Raw genomic sequence first — 16,628 nt, forward strand, 5'->3', positions numbered from 1 at the left:
AAGACTGAAGGTTTGTTAGTTTTGAAAAAAACAAATTGATTTAAAATTTGTAATTTTTCAATGTTACCTGTATGTGTGAACATTTCAAGAAGACATTTCAGTGGTATCCTGATGATTTTTAGTGATTGCAATGGCTTAATAGTAACTCATGGGAATGGTAGTGTGAGTAGCATCCCTCCTGCCCCAAGATAAATTGGTTCTGCCTTTTACCCATCATATGTTTCCTCTGCTCTGTCCTTCCTCTGTTTCCAGCTAAAAACTGAAACTTGTTAAAGAAAAAACTTTTCAGGCCAGCCCCGTGAGAGGCTTGAAATATTGGCAATCTGTTTGGAAAAATGTGGTTAATAAGAACATGAATGAATAAGTAAGAAAGATAGTATGCCTTTTCAACCTTGGTGATTGTGAACATATACTGTTTTATACCAAGGAAATGGGAGACAGCATAGCAGCACTAGAATTTGGTGTTTTATTTTTTTGTGCTTGTCTACTTACCTGTTACGTGAAAGTTATGTGTTCCACCAGATTTATGGGACTTGGATGATAGCCTTACTCTGTTATTGCTGAGATGGAGAATTTTCTCTAAATATAGTAGATGCATCTATATATTTTTACCGGGAATTTAGATATTTTGTGTGCCATTGGATTTTGTGTGTCCTTGGAATGTGTAAATTTTCATTTGAAATCATAAAATGTGATTGGCTTGTGAAATGACTTTTTCGTATTGATGTGTACGGAGAAGCTGGCAAATACCATGACAAGGTCTTAGATAAAATGTTATGCAATATTGAGGTGGTATGAAAAATACCAGAGGGGTTGCTGTGGTAGTGTTTAACACTCGCCCCAGGTTTATACCGACACCTTTTATATAGGTGAGTGAGTCAGAGAGTTCTGACATGTCCAATTTAGCAGTTCTCTGGTATTATAGCAATATTTTACTAGAAATAGTGCTAAAGGAGACATATTTCACGGAGCGACACAGCCGAGCCCAGAAAATACCACCTCAGTAGTACATGGTTTGAATTTAGAATGAGCTTAGTCTCTTTGCATAGAAGTGGGTCTGCTACTGTTCCATAATTTTCACATAATATGAGTGTAAGTATTTTCACCCAGATGAAAGCAACTTATTGCACCGATATTGTGAGAGAATTGGCATTTTGTCTAATGTAATGAACTGTTAAATGTAGTGCCCAGTGTTATTTATCACATTTCTTGTTTCAGTAATAAAACAAATTATGTTTAGAAGCAGTCATGAAACTTTCAAGTGTAGGAGGTGACATATCTTGATTTTAATGTGAAAGATGATTTTGAAAACAATGACTCTGAAAGGTAGTACCTCTTGTTGTTGTTTTAGGTCGGGTCACTGGTTTGGCAGCAGCATGCAATTCGTCCTCAAGGCCAAGGAGTTGCTTGTCCTGTGTGCGGACATATCTTTCACCACAAGAATAACTTCATCAAGCATTACAGCACACACACGGGAGAAAAGAAGTTCAGTTGCAGCTTCTGCCCTTTCCGCACCATTCAGAAAGGGAACCTGAAAACCCACATGAGGAACGTTCATAAAATAGAACTGGATGAGGTGGATGTCACCCTGACACTTTCCTAAACACTTTGGAGACATTTGTTAGAGGGACTTCCAGCGTGAATTAGTCTCAGACTTAGCATTAAAATATACTTTTCATGTGCAAAGTTTACCACAGAAATCTCCTTCATTATTAAAAACAGTTTTTTCTAAGAACTTTTGGTGCAGAAAGCAAAATTTTTCATATGTGCGGGAAAAAAGTTTTGTTGAATTTTGTATACTGCTACAATTAGGTACGTATAGTATTTTGCTTGGAAGAAATGTACATCCAGCTTTTCATTTGAGAGGTGTCTTTGCTGATAGTACTGTATATTGTTCATTTTCACACAGTGGAGTTTAGTCCTCAAATGTTTTTCTTTTTTTGAAATTATGAAAATTAAACTCTGCAGTAACCTTGTTATATTTGATGTATTTATCTCGTTAACAAAAAAGAAAATAAATTTTTCCATCAACATGCTGGCTTTTATACCTTGGTAAATTGTGAAGATGTTTTATTCAAAAATGAATTCACTCTTTAATAAAAAAGTCAAAGCCTCTGTCAACTGCATTGTTTTTTGTACTATGAAAGTCCTGTTGTTGCTCATTTGGTTTATAAAGGGAGAATACAAGATTATCAGAAGTCACTGTTTGTTCTTGCTATGATGGTTTTGTAGCGACCCAGGATTGTGTGCTATACCCTTTTTTGTATATTTTTCTTAGATGGGAAATACAAAAAAATTGTCTTTTGAGAGCTATGCATATCTACTCATCATGTTGCTACATTGTTTTAACAACAGAACAATAATTAGAGAAAGATTAGGATGGTTGTAGGTTGACTGACTAGACAAATCTCCTTTGATTCCTGTCAGAAAAGGAAACTGATACTGTGAATGTTAATTTTCCCAGCAAGGACAAAGGTTTGGGTATCTGATAGGGAACAAAGGATTACAGTAAGCCACCAAACACAAGTGTTGTGTGTCTGTGCAAGAGACAAAACTTGCATTCCTTTACCATCATTCCTGTCTTCTTCATATTTTCCCAAAGAATGTTAAACAAGGTTTTGCTTTTCTCACTTCGTCAAAGTTGTGTCTTTAATCAATATATTACAATTTAGTTATCCTTTTGAACCGCTCACTTCTCGCTTCACAAAAATAATTGATCATTTTGGATGGTCAGATTTGATCTTTTTTCCTGATGATTTGGTGCATTCCCAATTCTTGAAATACTGTATTTTACTTTGTTGCCTCCATATTTAGGTAAATATAAAACTTTCTTTGTCTTGTAGGTGCCATACTAAAATAGTTTCTTCCATAAAACTCAACCATTGATTTGCAAAGAAGTTGCTCCTCCCTCTTTTTCATTTGAAGATCTGTCTTCCAGAATGTTCCTTTGCTAACCAAAAATTGCAAGTGATTTTTTGCAGTGTAAATTGAAGAAAGTCACGGCCTCCAAAGTAACTGGTCAGTTGAGGTACAGTAGTGGTTTATATTCGACAATTTTCGTGCCATAGTATAACTTTTTAATCTTTCTGTAAAGGATTCATTCACCATTTATGGGTACTTCTGGCATATAAAAGGAAAAACGTTCTCACAGAAGCGTGTGCTTCGTAGTAACCTGGAATGAAAGAAGTTTCTGAATCAACTTTCCCAGGTGCACAGTTTTATGTTAGGGAGATGGAAACTTTCCTCTGTGTTATTTAGGAAGCTTGTTTCTTTCTAAATATTCACTTCTCTAAGAACTGTTTTGAGTTTTTAGGTTTTCCGAAGAGTTTGTGTGGTAGCTGAAAGGTCCAAGAGTGAGAGCATCTTTTACGATGTGAACTGCAAAGAATTCTTAGCCCAGCCTTCTTTGTTGTAGTAGTTGCTAGATGTATTTTACAAAAGTTCTTGCAGTGGTTTGTATTAATTGACTGAGAGATATATTTCTCCAAATTGCCATCACAGCAGAGGCAATTGTTATTTGAAAATTCTCTTCAAATTTTTTTCACAACATGCATCCAGTGCATGCTTACGTACTTTAAAAATACTGTACATCTAAGACGTATTCCCAATGAGTTGTAGTACATAAATACTTGTGGAAGTCAGTAAAAGCTGGCAGTAAAATATGTATAATTCCCTAAATAGCCATATTATGGAACTCGATAACAACCTGACATTGTTAGTTTGTATACCTCAACAGGTTAGGCTCTACTAGATTCGAGTCCTGAGCAACAGCTGCTCGATGAGAGCATAGCGCTGCTAAAGGACAGAATGATAACCCTCTAGTTTCAGTTGTTAGAGAATCTGCTGTAACATTCATTAGAGTATTATTTTTGAGACAGTTGCAGAATAGCCAGTTTTAACAAGTTCATTACATACTATATTAAAATGAATTTTTGTAAGATAGAAGCAAGATATTAACACATGCATCCCTCTCCTAGGCTGATATCTGGTACCTTCTAAGGAGAAGAACTGATTTCTGTCCTAATTTTTTGGTTGAAAAGTTACTGATGATCAAACCAGTAAAAGACATTTACAGAAACTAGTGACCATTACAGCCATGGTTTCTAGCTTTTCAGGGATGGTTGAAAGTCCCATTGACACTGCATCTAAGACTTCATAAAATGAAGAAAGTGAAAAAAGGAAAGAAACATTGCCACAATCAACTGGCTTGGAAGGAGAGCAAAAGAGTAAGCATGTGCTCTCCAAGGCGGTTAAAGAAAGACTATCGCGTCACAGAATGTCACTGACCAGCTCTCACCTTGTACATGCAGGAGTTGCCAGATCTCACAGATTTCGTGCTATACAACCTTTGATTGTTTTAACTGGTTTCCAGCTGGCGCGATAAAGATTATCCTGTTGTTAACACTGAAGGTTTGTTAACTATGAAAAATACAAATTGATTAAAGAAATTTGTCATATTTGGGGGTCAGTGTAGGACGACAGCAACAAGTTCCACAGACGAAAACAAACCTAACCTTTCCCAAAATACCATGTCCTGACTTACCTAGATGTTACTTAGGGCACTGTACCCTGACCATTGTAGTGTGTAGTCTGCAGGTTTTTGAAGCTGAGAACGCAAATTAAGAAACAGAGTATGTAAACCTAGGCACTGTACCCTGACCATTGTAGTGTGCAGTCTGCAGGTTTTTGAAGCTGAGAATGCAAATTGAGAAACGGAGTAAACCTACCTTTATGAATAAACAAATTCAAATACCATGAAGGAAAAGTGAAACAACAGAGTGGTTGCTAGGCCTTATGACGCATGGTCCTCTACTAGCAGTCTGCTAGTAGGCTAGTGACGGACCCGATGTCAAAAGGTCTAGTGACCACTCTGTTATTTCACTTTAACTTCACGGCATTTGCCTATATTTATACATCAATCACATTCCATATCTTTGTGATTCAGTTCTACCTTTATGGATATGTACTCGTACTTGAAACTTGAAGAAAATTGAATAGAGATATTTCTTCAGAGGAACAATGTGCCACTTCAGACTGTCTGATTCATCGTTTTCTAAGATCATACCACAAGTTCACTGCTTATTTTCAAATGAATGCATATTAATAAGCTAAGTACAAGCAGTCCCCCCGTTATTGGCGGTCTCGGTTAATGGCAATCCGGTATATGGCACTTGTGTAGCCCCATAAAATTGGCGATTTATGGCGCCACAACGGGGCTGAGTTTCAGTTGTCGACGCCATAAGATGCTGATAATAGAGTTATGGCGCCATTAACCGAAACTCGGCGCCATAAGCACCATAAATGGTTGAGTTTCGGTTAATGGCGGTTTTCGAGTATCAGTACCCTGCTGAGAACGGAATCCCCGCCGATAACCAGGGACTGCCTGTATGACATACTTCAACTTTGCTAACCATAAGTTGCATTGAAAAATTGTCCTTTTTAATGGCTCCCTTATGTTACCATAACACCTGATTGATATACCGTGCATATTCATACCAAGAGTGTGGAAAACGTTGATTTTTGGAACATAGGCTGCGTACAGTCCAGCTGTTTCCCCAGGATTTTGTATTATGTGTGAGGAGTACAGTGTTTCAGAGATTTTGAATTGTACAAATCCCTTGCATGCATGTTTGTAGAAAGGGTAGCGTTTGGGTGATTTTGGCGATTGATTTTAATTCATTCAGCACGTAACTCCTTAACCTTTTTGTTTACTGTAGTGACTGAATTAGCACGTACTAATAAGTACAGGATATTCTTTCCACCATTTCAGTTTTTGTTTAGAAATCTTATTTTATTTATAGTCTTCTATCAACCTTTTGAAGAAAATGTTAAGGCAAATTGAGTTGGTTGATAGAATGTTCTATGGCCAAGATTTCCATTGCAATAAATATGTTTTGCTTAAAAAAGATTGTGCGTTTTATTATGTTGAAAACCAATTACTTTGCGCTGTGCTTGTTTTGGAAGCAGTGGCACTTCTGATATGAATTGCAGTGCTGTTATAGTATGTGATTTTGTTGTACATTGTAGAAATTTAATTTCATTGAAATGCAATGGAAGAGAAGCTAGTTTGGATTTTCCAAACTGTTGTGAAAAATAGATTATTTGAATTGAACAACTGGTGAATGGTGGCATTCACAGGATTTGTTCTGAGATCATTGATCTGTTGGCATATGATGAGATGATCTTTTAGCTTATTGTGAGCCTTGTGATTTAGCACATGAAAATGAAAATGGTATTCACTGATAAAATTTTCGGTGATGAACTTTTCTGTTATGGATACCTAGTGTAATTTGAATTAGATTTTTAATATAAAAACTGCATTTATAGAAGTAGTGTCATTCTATGTGAATACTCTGCAGTGCTGTATGATACTTGTTTGATTATTTTCTTGCAAAGTACTTCTAGAATGGAAGTAGAGGAACATTTTTTTAAGGTGTATCTATCGTTATAGGATGGATCCTTGCTGTGGCAGCTGCAATCAGCCCGTCTGGGAAGTCAAGGCGTCCCTTGTCCTATCTGTGGCCATGTATTTGATCATAAACATAACTTCCTGAACCACTTCAAAATCCACACGGGAGAAAAACCGTATGCTTGTAACTTCTGCTCCTATCGCACAATTCAAAAAGGAAACCTCAAGACGCACGTACGGAAAGTGCATAAGGTGGACGTCTCGAATCCTGATAAGCACTCACCAGACTTTGTGGATAAACCTACTTGATAAGTGCAGATTACTATACTATCTATCTTTTACAATAGCTTGTATTGTACCCTGGAGGTATGTTTTTATTAACAATGGGTGTGCTGCTGCTGGCATGAATTGGAAAACTTGGCATGTCCCACAAAACTCGAATTGGTACTATGCACTCGGATAGTTATCAATCTATTATAGCTGATCTCGAGCACCTGTCTTACAGTTTATCTCCAGTGTAAACGCCCAGTAGAAAACATTTATCATCCTATAAAGTGGTTTTACATTTTTACATACCACTACAACAAGAGACACAGTGAATGGAAATTCAGTTTAGCATTGTCCATTTCTGTTAAGATTAATACTGTACGTATTGGTTAAATTCTGGTAACAAGTAGATTTCAGGTATTGTTTATCATCTAATTAAATATTGTGGTGCATCTGAAATATCTCAATGAATTTGATTAGACACTGTGATATAATGTATATAGGTAATTTTATTTATTTATTTTTTTATATAATTTTCAATATTTTTGGGGGTATAACATTTTATTTATCACTTGTAAGATATTTTATTTATCATTTGTCAAGCTGCATTGTAAGTTTCATCATGGTCAATTAGAATGATTTTGGCTCGTAAATAATTGCATTAGAATAGAAGTGACTATTAAACTGGTTATTTTTAAAGGTAAAAAAAAAAAAGTTTTATCTAAGTTGCAATTCATAAGAACGATGTTATATACTAATGCACAGTTTGAAGAACAACCGGTGTATCTCTTGACTGTAGTCTTGTTAAACTACTTAATGGTAATTATGTGAGGTTAAGAAAAAGTTTTTAACCTATACATATTCTGTATTGTGGAATGCCTCAGTATGAATTGAATACTGTACCTACTTGTTTTAGTTTTTCTGTAATGAGAAAATTTTGTGCATATTTCTGATTATTGTGTTTCAGTAAAACCTGCCAATGAAACTTGTGAAATGTACCTGTAATCCAGTGCACATTGATGAATAATAGAAAGACATAATATTAGTATAATGCATCTGCCAGTTAACTTCCGCAAAATCTCGAACCGATATTGTATAATATCGCATAATAACAATCTCGTATAATTAAGATAGCGCATAAATCGTTAGAATTCAATTGGAAGTAATATTAGCCTAGGAAAAACTCATTGCAAGACTGTGAGAAAATTTCCATTCTGAGTCATGTTATAATTAATAATTGTCTATTGTGTGATGGTTGGGTACCATTTCATCACTTTCCTTGTGAATGAAATCATAAGAAAAGTGACGCTTAAAAGTCATATAGCCATTGTTAGCATAAGAACTGTAAATTACGTACGTTGTGTTCGTTAAGCCTTCATGGTTGAATGAATTCTGTAGGATGACAAAGATTGTATAGACTGGAACAAATTGAATCTATCTTGACAATGATTCGTCTTTTTGTGGGTCCTGTATGTTATAACTATAATTAAATATGCTCATTTGTCATATTTAAAGGCTAGAAATGCTTCGACTGTTTATTCGTTAGAAAGTTTTTTTTAATATTTATTTTATTGTTAGTATTGTTATTCAAAGTTCAGAAAGCTTTCCAGTCTTACTTAATAAGTTTATTATATCCCATTTTTACTATATTTATGTCGCTTCTGAAGTTGGAGTATGGTGTGTGTGTTTTATCATAGGATATTTTGTGTTTACTAGGCATTAGTTTTTATTCTTGTTTGTGTGGTGGACAAACCATTACTTTATTAAATGTAGCAATTGGTTACAACTTTATTAAATGTAGCCATTGGTTACAACAATAGAACCTGGCAATGATGGCAGAATTTATTAGGGTGTTGCCACCATGATCTTTTTCCAAACCCACCCAAATGACCTTTGGGGTGAATGGGGGGATAATAATGCGACATGAGGTGGTGTACTTCAAGAAAAATGCTAGATTTCTTTATTATATTTTGGATATATACTGTGCTTCTTTTAGAGCTCTCCACTTTTTAGGGGCCTCCAAGTCTGCCAAGTATCAAAAATTCTCTTATACTTTTATGGACCAACATTAGTTTTACCAAGATTCAGTACTGAACTAACAAATTATCTGCACCATTGAGAGCAAACTTTAGTCATGGCCATCAGCACGAGTTGAAGATTTGATCATGCTCATCTGGGATGAAGTACCTTGTTAACCACAAGGTAGGTGCCAAAACTACTCCCTCCCATAACTTGCAATTTGGATGTTATGTTACATTTTCTTAAGAATGCTGTATTTCAAATCCAGAGAGTGTGAGGGATGATCGTGAAGACCCTTTAATCAAGACTAGCGTAATGGTTATTACCACTCTCATTGTTTTTATGACCATCTTACTGATAGATTGCTTTCACAGAGTTGGGTAAAGAGGGAGAAGTAGCTGATAGGTGTAAGATTGTCAAGGTCTTCTTGCTCAGTTGCAGATTGACCAAGAGGACCCATTTGAACTTGAGTGCTTTCAGAGCTGCAATGTATCGATGCATTTTATCCTGGATTTTAAAGTTGACAAATTGTTGGAAAAGCAGGCAGTAAAAAGAATTTTTTTTTTAGTTCATAAATGATTAAGAATAGAGCCCCCATCATAGGCCAAGTCTGTTCAGTCACTTCACTCAGCAGACCCCTGAATTAACAATTATACTAGTATATATCCATTGATTCTTGAAGATGAAGCTGAGAAGAAAAGTTTTTCAGTTCTGGTCCTGTGATATCTGAATCTTATGTTATTGTTCTTGTAGTTGTTCAAGTTACTACCAGGCAAGTTTTACAATGCATAATTACTAGGCTGTCCCCACTTATCAGTGGCATTGGTTAACAGAGTTGTTTTACAGTGTTGTTAACCAGATTTTCGGTGCTGGTTTATTGGCGTCAGCAAGTGATTTTCGGCACCGGTAAGCAGTTTATTGCAGGGAATATTAACAATGTTTTGAACAACACAATAGCAGTAACATACACAGGAAAATCAAGCAGATATCTGTTACAGACTACAAAAATACCTCTCAGAATCAGTTTTAGGTGTATTCCAGAAACATTATCCTTATCTGTCTTATCTTGAAGGAAACAATTTTAAGTTTCTCATATAGAGTATGGCACCTCAGAAGTGAAAGTATAACATGAGCTGGAAACAGTATGTCTTTTTTTTTTTATGGCTTTTAATAGGATATGATTGCTGTCTTTCTGTTGATGCTCATATTTCATATTAAATAGCTCACTGTGACTGTAATACAACATACTCTACCTCTGACTAGCATTATTGCATCAACCTTTCATTAAGCAGATTTCAATAAAGCTTAAAAGCAATTTGCCCCAATGCTTGAAAGGTATTTTGTCTGCAAGCTACAAGAAAGTTGCTTTTGTTGAAGGCTGTTATAATACTTGACACTTGCAGGTGTCTGACACTAACTTCACCAGGCATGAGTCAGATTTGCAATTGAGGCAACGCAAAATTGTACTTTTTCATTCTTGTCTTACTGGCAAACTACTACATACTACCTCAGAGAAAATGAGATGTTGTCTTGTCTCATTTATCAAAGGTTATAGGGTAGCTATCTCACAGGGTTGCCATCCCCCTTGGTAGATTTGATGATACTGCTGGATATGAAAGCATTACAGTATTTTAAAATAGGACCCAATTCTTGTCTTATAAAGCTAACAAGATGGGCATGCGTCTTTAAAGAACTTGACATTCAGGACAGTCTTTCTGTTAACATTTGTCTTTGAGCTACTCGGAGGTATTCTTGGGTAATGTGCATGAAAGGATAAAACTCTGTAGCCTTTAACTTTTACCATTGCTAAGACCCAACTACATGGTTATCTTAACAACTTGTTTGAGGCTTAAGCAATTCCCATTTAAGCTTATTTTGTAGGAAATAATGAGGATGAGCATATGCTTGTATGTGGTTCAGGCTCCTGAAAGGACCCATAGAAGTAGCAAGGCCTCTAATTAATTGGTATATCAGTAACAAAGATATTGGCAGTTATCTCGCACCCTTGAAGACAGAAACAAATGTGATCATGGGATGTGAAGAGGGTTCCCCTTCTTATGAGTACATGTAGTTCTCATCCACTTGGACTCAGAAGAATTTTTACATTAATAACACATGTGCCAGTAGTACTAATAGGGTGTGGCGAGTACTACTATGTACTAATTTTGTGAACATACATATAGCATATTGCACTACACCAAAGTTCCTCTTGGGTCACCTTCAGTTTACTTTAAAGAACAAAGAGGTTGTGGGTGAGGAAAAGGCTGAATTCAACTCCAATTTCTGTGGTACGTAGTCCTTGCCTTCCAAGGATAAGCTGTTCTCTTATTCATGATATATGAATTATTCCTCACACTAGAAGGAAGGCTAAGGAGAAAGCAGTTTTGTATTTGTATAAAAGACGTGGCAAATTAGTTGTAGACTTCATTTTTAGAATTGCATTTTTATTTGAATACGTAATATAATGTAGTGAAGTACTGTACTGTACAGTATTAGTACTAGAAAGCATTTTTGTAAATTTGTATTGTATATTTTATTGGTATAGCATATAGACTTCAACGAATAATGGTAGCCAAAGCTTGTAGTGTAGTTATGTACTTGTGCTATTTTTATTACAGATTATGAACTCAATTTATTTTAAGTAGAATACTCCAGCCCAGTAATAGCTAAGAGAGTAGTAAATGGTTTATAAGTCTTGTGTATTATTACAATTTGATCATCAGGTTACCTAACTGCTATTTTAAGGACCACACTGTTCTGGTATTGTGCCAATAGAAAAGGAAGAATATGTACAGTATATTATAATTAATATATTATAAAATTGACAGTACGTAGTTTGTATATCCTATTGAAAATTATTTGAACATGTCTTGTTCGATTTCATGTTGCAAGTCTTCTTTTGTATGATTATTTTTGAGGGAGAGATAATCTTTGGGTTGATTAGGTGAAAGTATATAGCCAATTTTTTTAAAATTTATTTGCCAGGATAAAGAATGGTAGTTTATTTTTATTCCTTGGTTTAGAAGTGGTAGCTGTAGAGGCTGTTTGGAATTATACAATAAAAGGAAATGATTCATAGATTTTTAAAAATTATGCAATAGATTATATAAAATTATACAGTAGCATCTAGGTGAACCATCAACCTCTCTCTCAGAAACACTTTCCAAATAGCAACAGGCTGAATGTATTTACAATATTTAGTTTTGCTTCCAGAAGTGTAAGAACTTAAATATATACTGTACGTACTTTTTTGTTTGTGCTGCTTATGTGAAAATTTTGAGACAATATTTGTGAAGTAAAGGACTTAACAACATTAACATTTCATGTTAGGGGTGCATTTTAAGTTATGCAGACCTTAAGCACATTTCTTGGGAGCCACTTCAGCCACAATTAACTGTCTCAAAACTATGTTCATTTAGATCAGTTATATCAAAACTGTGACAGGGACAACTTGGAATTTCTTCATTTTGAAGGTTTTATCATATGAAGCTACTGGATTTATCCAGATTCTTCTGTTCTGAAGGATTATCAGTGATAGCATTTAGGTCCAGGTAAAATTCCCCTCACAGTTGTGTACCATAGACTTGAAAGACATTCTAGACTGCAAGTGTGAAGGATTTCCCAAAGGCTACTGGGTACCTTGAACTAGTAACTGACTGGCTGATGTCATGTACACTGTGTCTGTGAAGATGACTCTTAACTTAATTGGCCAATAATATTATTACAGTACCAAGCTTCTCTTGTGTCAGAAAATAGCAGCTTTTTACCTTCCAGTCAAGTCAGAAATAATTGCATGTAGGAGCCTAGATTGTATGCATGTCATTATTATGTTTCATTGACCTTGCCTGCTTCCATTATCTTATGGCTAGCTTTAACTGTAAGCCATAGGAAAATTTCAGTCATATACTATCATATTCATTGCATCTTAACTTAATACATTGAGGCTGTCTCCTGTTTTCCAATTTTGTTTGACATTCACTTACGTAGGGTTCTAGCTGTATTTTGGGTGACTTTTTTATGGAAACTATTCATTCATTTCCATTAGATTATCATATATTTTTGTTGTGTTTTTGGCCATGTATGCTACCTTTCACTAAGTTACTTTTTGTGGGTTATACGAAGGACATTTATCAGAGTCAACCTGCTCCTTTTGTCTGACTCCACATGAGCACAGATTGGCTTCTCTCATGTGGAAGAGAATAAAGTTGGTTCATGGTTCTGACATGTCCAATTTAGCAGTTCTCTGGTATCATAGCAATATTTTACTAGAAATAGTGCTAAAGGGGAGGACACATTTCACTGGGCGACACGGCTTCCTCGCCCAGAAATAGATTTTTCCTACGTCAAAATCCCTTTTCTGAGCATTATTTGCTATAGTAATTGTATTGAAGCCATTGATTTTGCCTCCTCTCTGAAAATAATGAGCCACATAAGACCCATAGTTCTTGACCATCCTTGGAGCTCTGTAACATCAGCTCACAAGCAGCATTTTGTGTCTAAAGAATTGGAGCCCAGTGGGCCAAACTCCTCCAAAAATATTATCAAGGGGAGAATACGACTATGGGGTTGCATCTGTCAAATGAGAGTTAGAGGAGGTATTAAAAAGAGAAGAACATTAGATGGCACTTCATGACTATACACCAGGAACAGTAATGCTTGATGGACCTTTACTAATAGTCATAGTACCACAGTATTGTGCAATCCAGCCCTGATCTCATCATATTCATTTTTATGCATGTGGAGGGAGGTACATATGTTCACATGTCAGCTCATTACATATTGCCACTTGTACTTTCCTTTTCTTCCTATGGCTTTTGTGAAAGCTTTTTGTCCCAAGTGCAATTGCTTTCACTTCTATGACAAATCATGTCCCTTTTAGGGTTTTTACTCCTTGTGTGGTGAATAGCTGTCGTTTGCCTTTCATTTTTCTTTTCGCTAAGGCCCACTGCCACAGATGTCTCTTGGATTTCAGGCATGTAGGTGTCTCCTCATTCTTGCAGACATCAGGGACTTCAAGTTGAAGGATCTAAAGAACCTCATCCTCCATAAGAAGTTGTTTTATATGGCACAGTAATGCAGCTTCATAGCTTCATATTTTTTTTTTTTTTTAAGGCCCTCCACCAGCATGACCCTGACAACAAGTATGGGTCCCACTCACAAACCATGGAGGATATTTTTTGGCTTGGATTTTGTTATTCCTTTGTATGCATGTTTATGTTTGCTTTCAGGATTATGCAAGAGTAGGTGTATTTTTCTAAACAAATTTAACGAAAAGATTGGCCTTGTGATTGACAATAAGTACCTAATTCAGTTTTGGGCGAGATAGAAGCTTGACTTTCTGGGAAGAAGGGACGTCTTCAAGTGTTCTTTCTGTATTTTGAGCCCTAAACAGCAATGATGACCCACATCCTCAGGGGTATCAAATCCAGCCCAGGCCTTCACCTCATTTCCAAGTTAGTTTTGGTGGATGTTGGTGATCTAGGAACACACTTGTTAGATTTTGGAGTATCATTAGAGATCACCCTGGATGTTGTTAAATGCCTTCTTGTCTGATAGCATCAGTCTTTGAGAAGATTTTGTAAGAGAGTATTACTGTCTGAAAATAATAATAATAATAAATACTGTACTATAAGATTCAGGAATATTGACGGCATGTAGCTGAAGCTGAGGAAGAGGATGGAAATAACATTAGAAAAAATATTTATTTAAAAAAATGTGAATACAGACAGTCCCCAGTTATCGGCCAACTCAGTTAATGGCGATCTGGTTTTATGGGGGTTTGTCTAAGCGCCATAAAATCGGCAATTTATGGCGCCATAACAGGCTGAGTTCCATAAGGTATCGGTAATAGAGTTATGGTACCATAACATACCTAAGAGAGGTGCCACAAGGTGCCGATAATAGTTATTGCACCATAACATACCTATGAGAGGTGCCATTAACTGAACTTCAGCCCCATAAGCGCTATAAATTGCCAAGTTTCAGCAAATAGCTGTTTTTGCTTATCAGCACCCAACCAGGAATGGAACCCCCGCCAATAACCGGGGACTGCCAGTAGTACATATTGGGTATTAGTGTCCCAAGGGGTAAGTAAATACACCTGAACCCTTTCAAGACTGTCTATTTTCATTTTTTAATCCAGAAATTGGTTACTGTTAGTCCTATGAGATTTATAAGTATTTTGACTCCATGATCTTGGTAAACTACCTAATATACTAATGATAATATGTATAATAATAAATAGTTACTGCTGTTACTACAACATGTAATTGTCTGTATATTTTCTCTCCTTTTTGGTGAGCAGATGGGATGCTAATTACAGTACATACTGACAAATATTCTTTTGTTCTATGACTGCGTACTGTACTGGATAATCAGTATGCAAAGGACTTTACTTCAAAATCACTGTAGTATAAAATAATGTTTTAGGGTGTGCATTTCTCTTTAGATTTTACAATGCTCCTTTTCAAATCAGATGACCTATCGGCATATTTTAGGTCTTTTATTTCCTCTCTTCATCCACCTTTTCTTTATGCATGGAAGTCCTAACTGCAAAACTCTATAGCATGTCCTCGGTTAATTTTCACTGTAATACTATAGTATATATATAGAAAATTAGAAAGGCTAACAACTGTACTGTATTTTGGTTGCGTAGTGGTTTTTTCTTTAGTGAATGATCTCTAACTGTCTGTATATGTTCTTCCTTTTAGGATGATTGCAGACTGGGGCTGGTGGGAGCATCTTTGCCTTTTGATCGCTTTATATGTGAATACTGCCAGAAGACATTCAACCACAAGAATAACTTCCGGAAGCATGTTCGAACGCACACTGGCGAGAAACCATACACCTGCCCATACTGTTCATATTGCTCAGGACGATCAGATCTTCTTAGACTTCATATTTATAAAAAGCATAGCTCATTTTAAATAGAGCATAGTTCATTCTGATTTTGTCTTTGGGTTTGATGTTGCACATTTATGTCGATATCATTTGTTACGATGGTCTGTAATGTTAAAATATCTTAAGGCCAGAATTGATATACATAAAACAATGCAGTTCAGATACTGTAGTCCCTACTAACTTTAAAGGTTTTACTCCTGAACACTTCATGATTTTACAGATGATCCTTTAACTTTGTAAAACTTTAAAGTTAGTTTTTTGCATAAGCAAATAAGTTACATCTGAAATTTTTTTTTTATAAAATTTTAAGTTTCATTTTTAATGAAAAATTAAATTTTCAATTAACTTTTGGAGTAATTTATTTTTACAAATTTTGTCTAGCGTTATTATGATATACAGTATAGGCATGTGGTTTGTAGGGACTGCCTCAAAAAAACACCCACACACACACACACGCATACATAAAGCTAATTATAATATTGTAATGGTAACCCCTGCTGTTAGGACGTATGATTTTTGTGTACGTTCGTATTGCTTACTACTTAATATGGGTTTTATTAGGTGTACTTTAATTATGTACAGAAAATACTCTTATCCCAAAGTAAATGTTGTTTTAAAGTCTATGAAGGTGATAATAGTGAAATTATCCGTATGATACGTACCTGTAGTTCAGTTCTGTATTTACGATTCGTAATACTGATGACCTTACAGTTAAACAAATTCTGGTTTTCTCATACTGCCATCTTGTACTAATGAAATGTGTTATAGAGTACAGTAAATCTTGTCACTGAAACCCTTTGGGTACCATAGTCCTCTTGATGACATGGATTTTATTTATTGCACATTAAAAGTGAACTCTCTTTTGTATGCTGTCTTGTTTTATGAAACTAAAAAAGTTAACTGTTTCATTGTTCTCCAAAACGTATACCAGCAATATACTTCCTTTTCCTGCTAATTAATTTTTTTGCTAAATGGATCCACAGTAACACATTGTAAGTACATATCAATAAAAAAAATTTTTGCAGCATTAGTC

At 35.6% G+C, this 16,628-nt stretch overlaps 1 protein-coding gene across 6 annotated transcripts in view; it reads left to right on the forward strand.

The window, feature by feature from the left end:
* The window catches only part of LOC135205828 (longitudinals lacking protein-like), a 222,534-nt gene that overhangs the window by 162,280 nt on the left and 43,626 nt on the right, over positions 1-16,628 (forward strand). Inside the window, exon 6 of one of the 6 annotated variants that reach the window (XM_064237078.1) lies at positions 15,406-16,622. The exons of 3 other annotated variants lie outside the window; for them this stretch is intronic. In XM_064237078.1, coding sequence (XP_064093148.1) covers positions 15,406-15,621 — 216 coding nt within the window. In that variant the 3' untranslated portion in view covers positions 15,622-16,622. Of the gene's footprint in view, positions 1-1,351; positions 2,014-6,451; positions 11,504-15,405; positions 16,623-16,628 lie in introns of those variants that run through there. 2 more of the 6 variants (XM_064237074.1, XM_064237075.1) reach the window with 2 other exon arrangements.

Source organism: Macrobrachium nipponense, chromosome 24, assembly GCF_015104395.2.
Source record: "Macrobrachium nipponense isolate FS-2020 chromosome 24, ASM1510439v2, whole genome shotgun sequence".
NCBI classification, from domain to species: Eukaryota; Metazoa; Arthropoda; class Malacostraca; order Decapoda; family Palaemonidae; genus Macrobrachium; species Macrobrachium nipponense.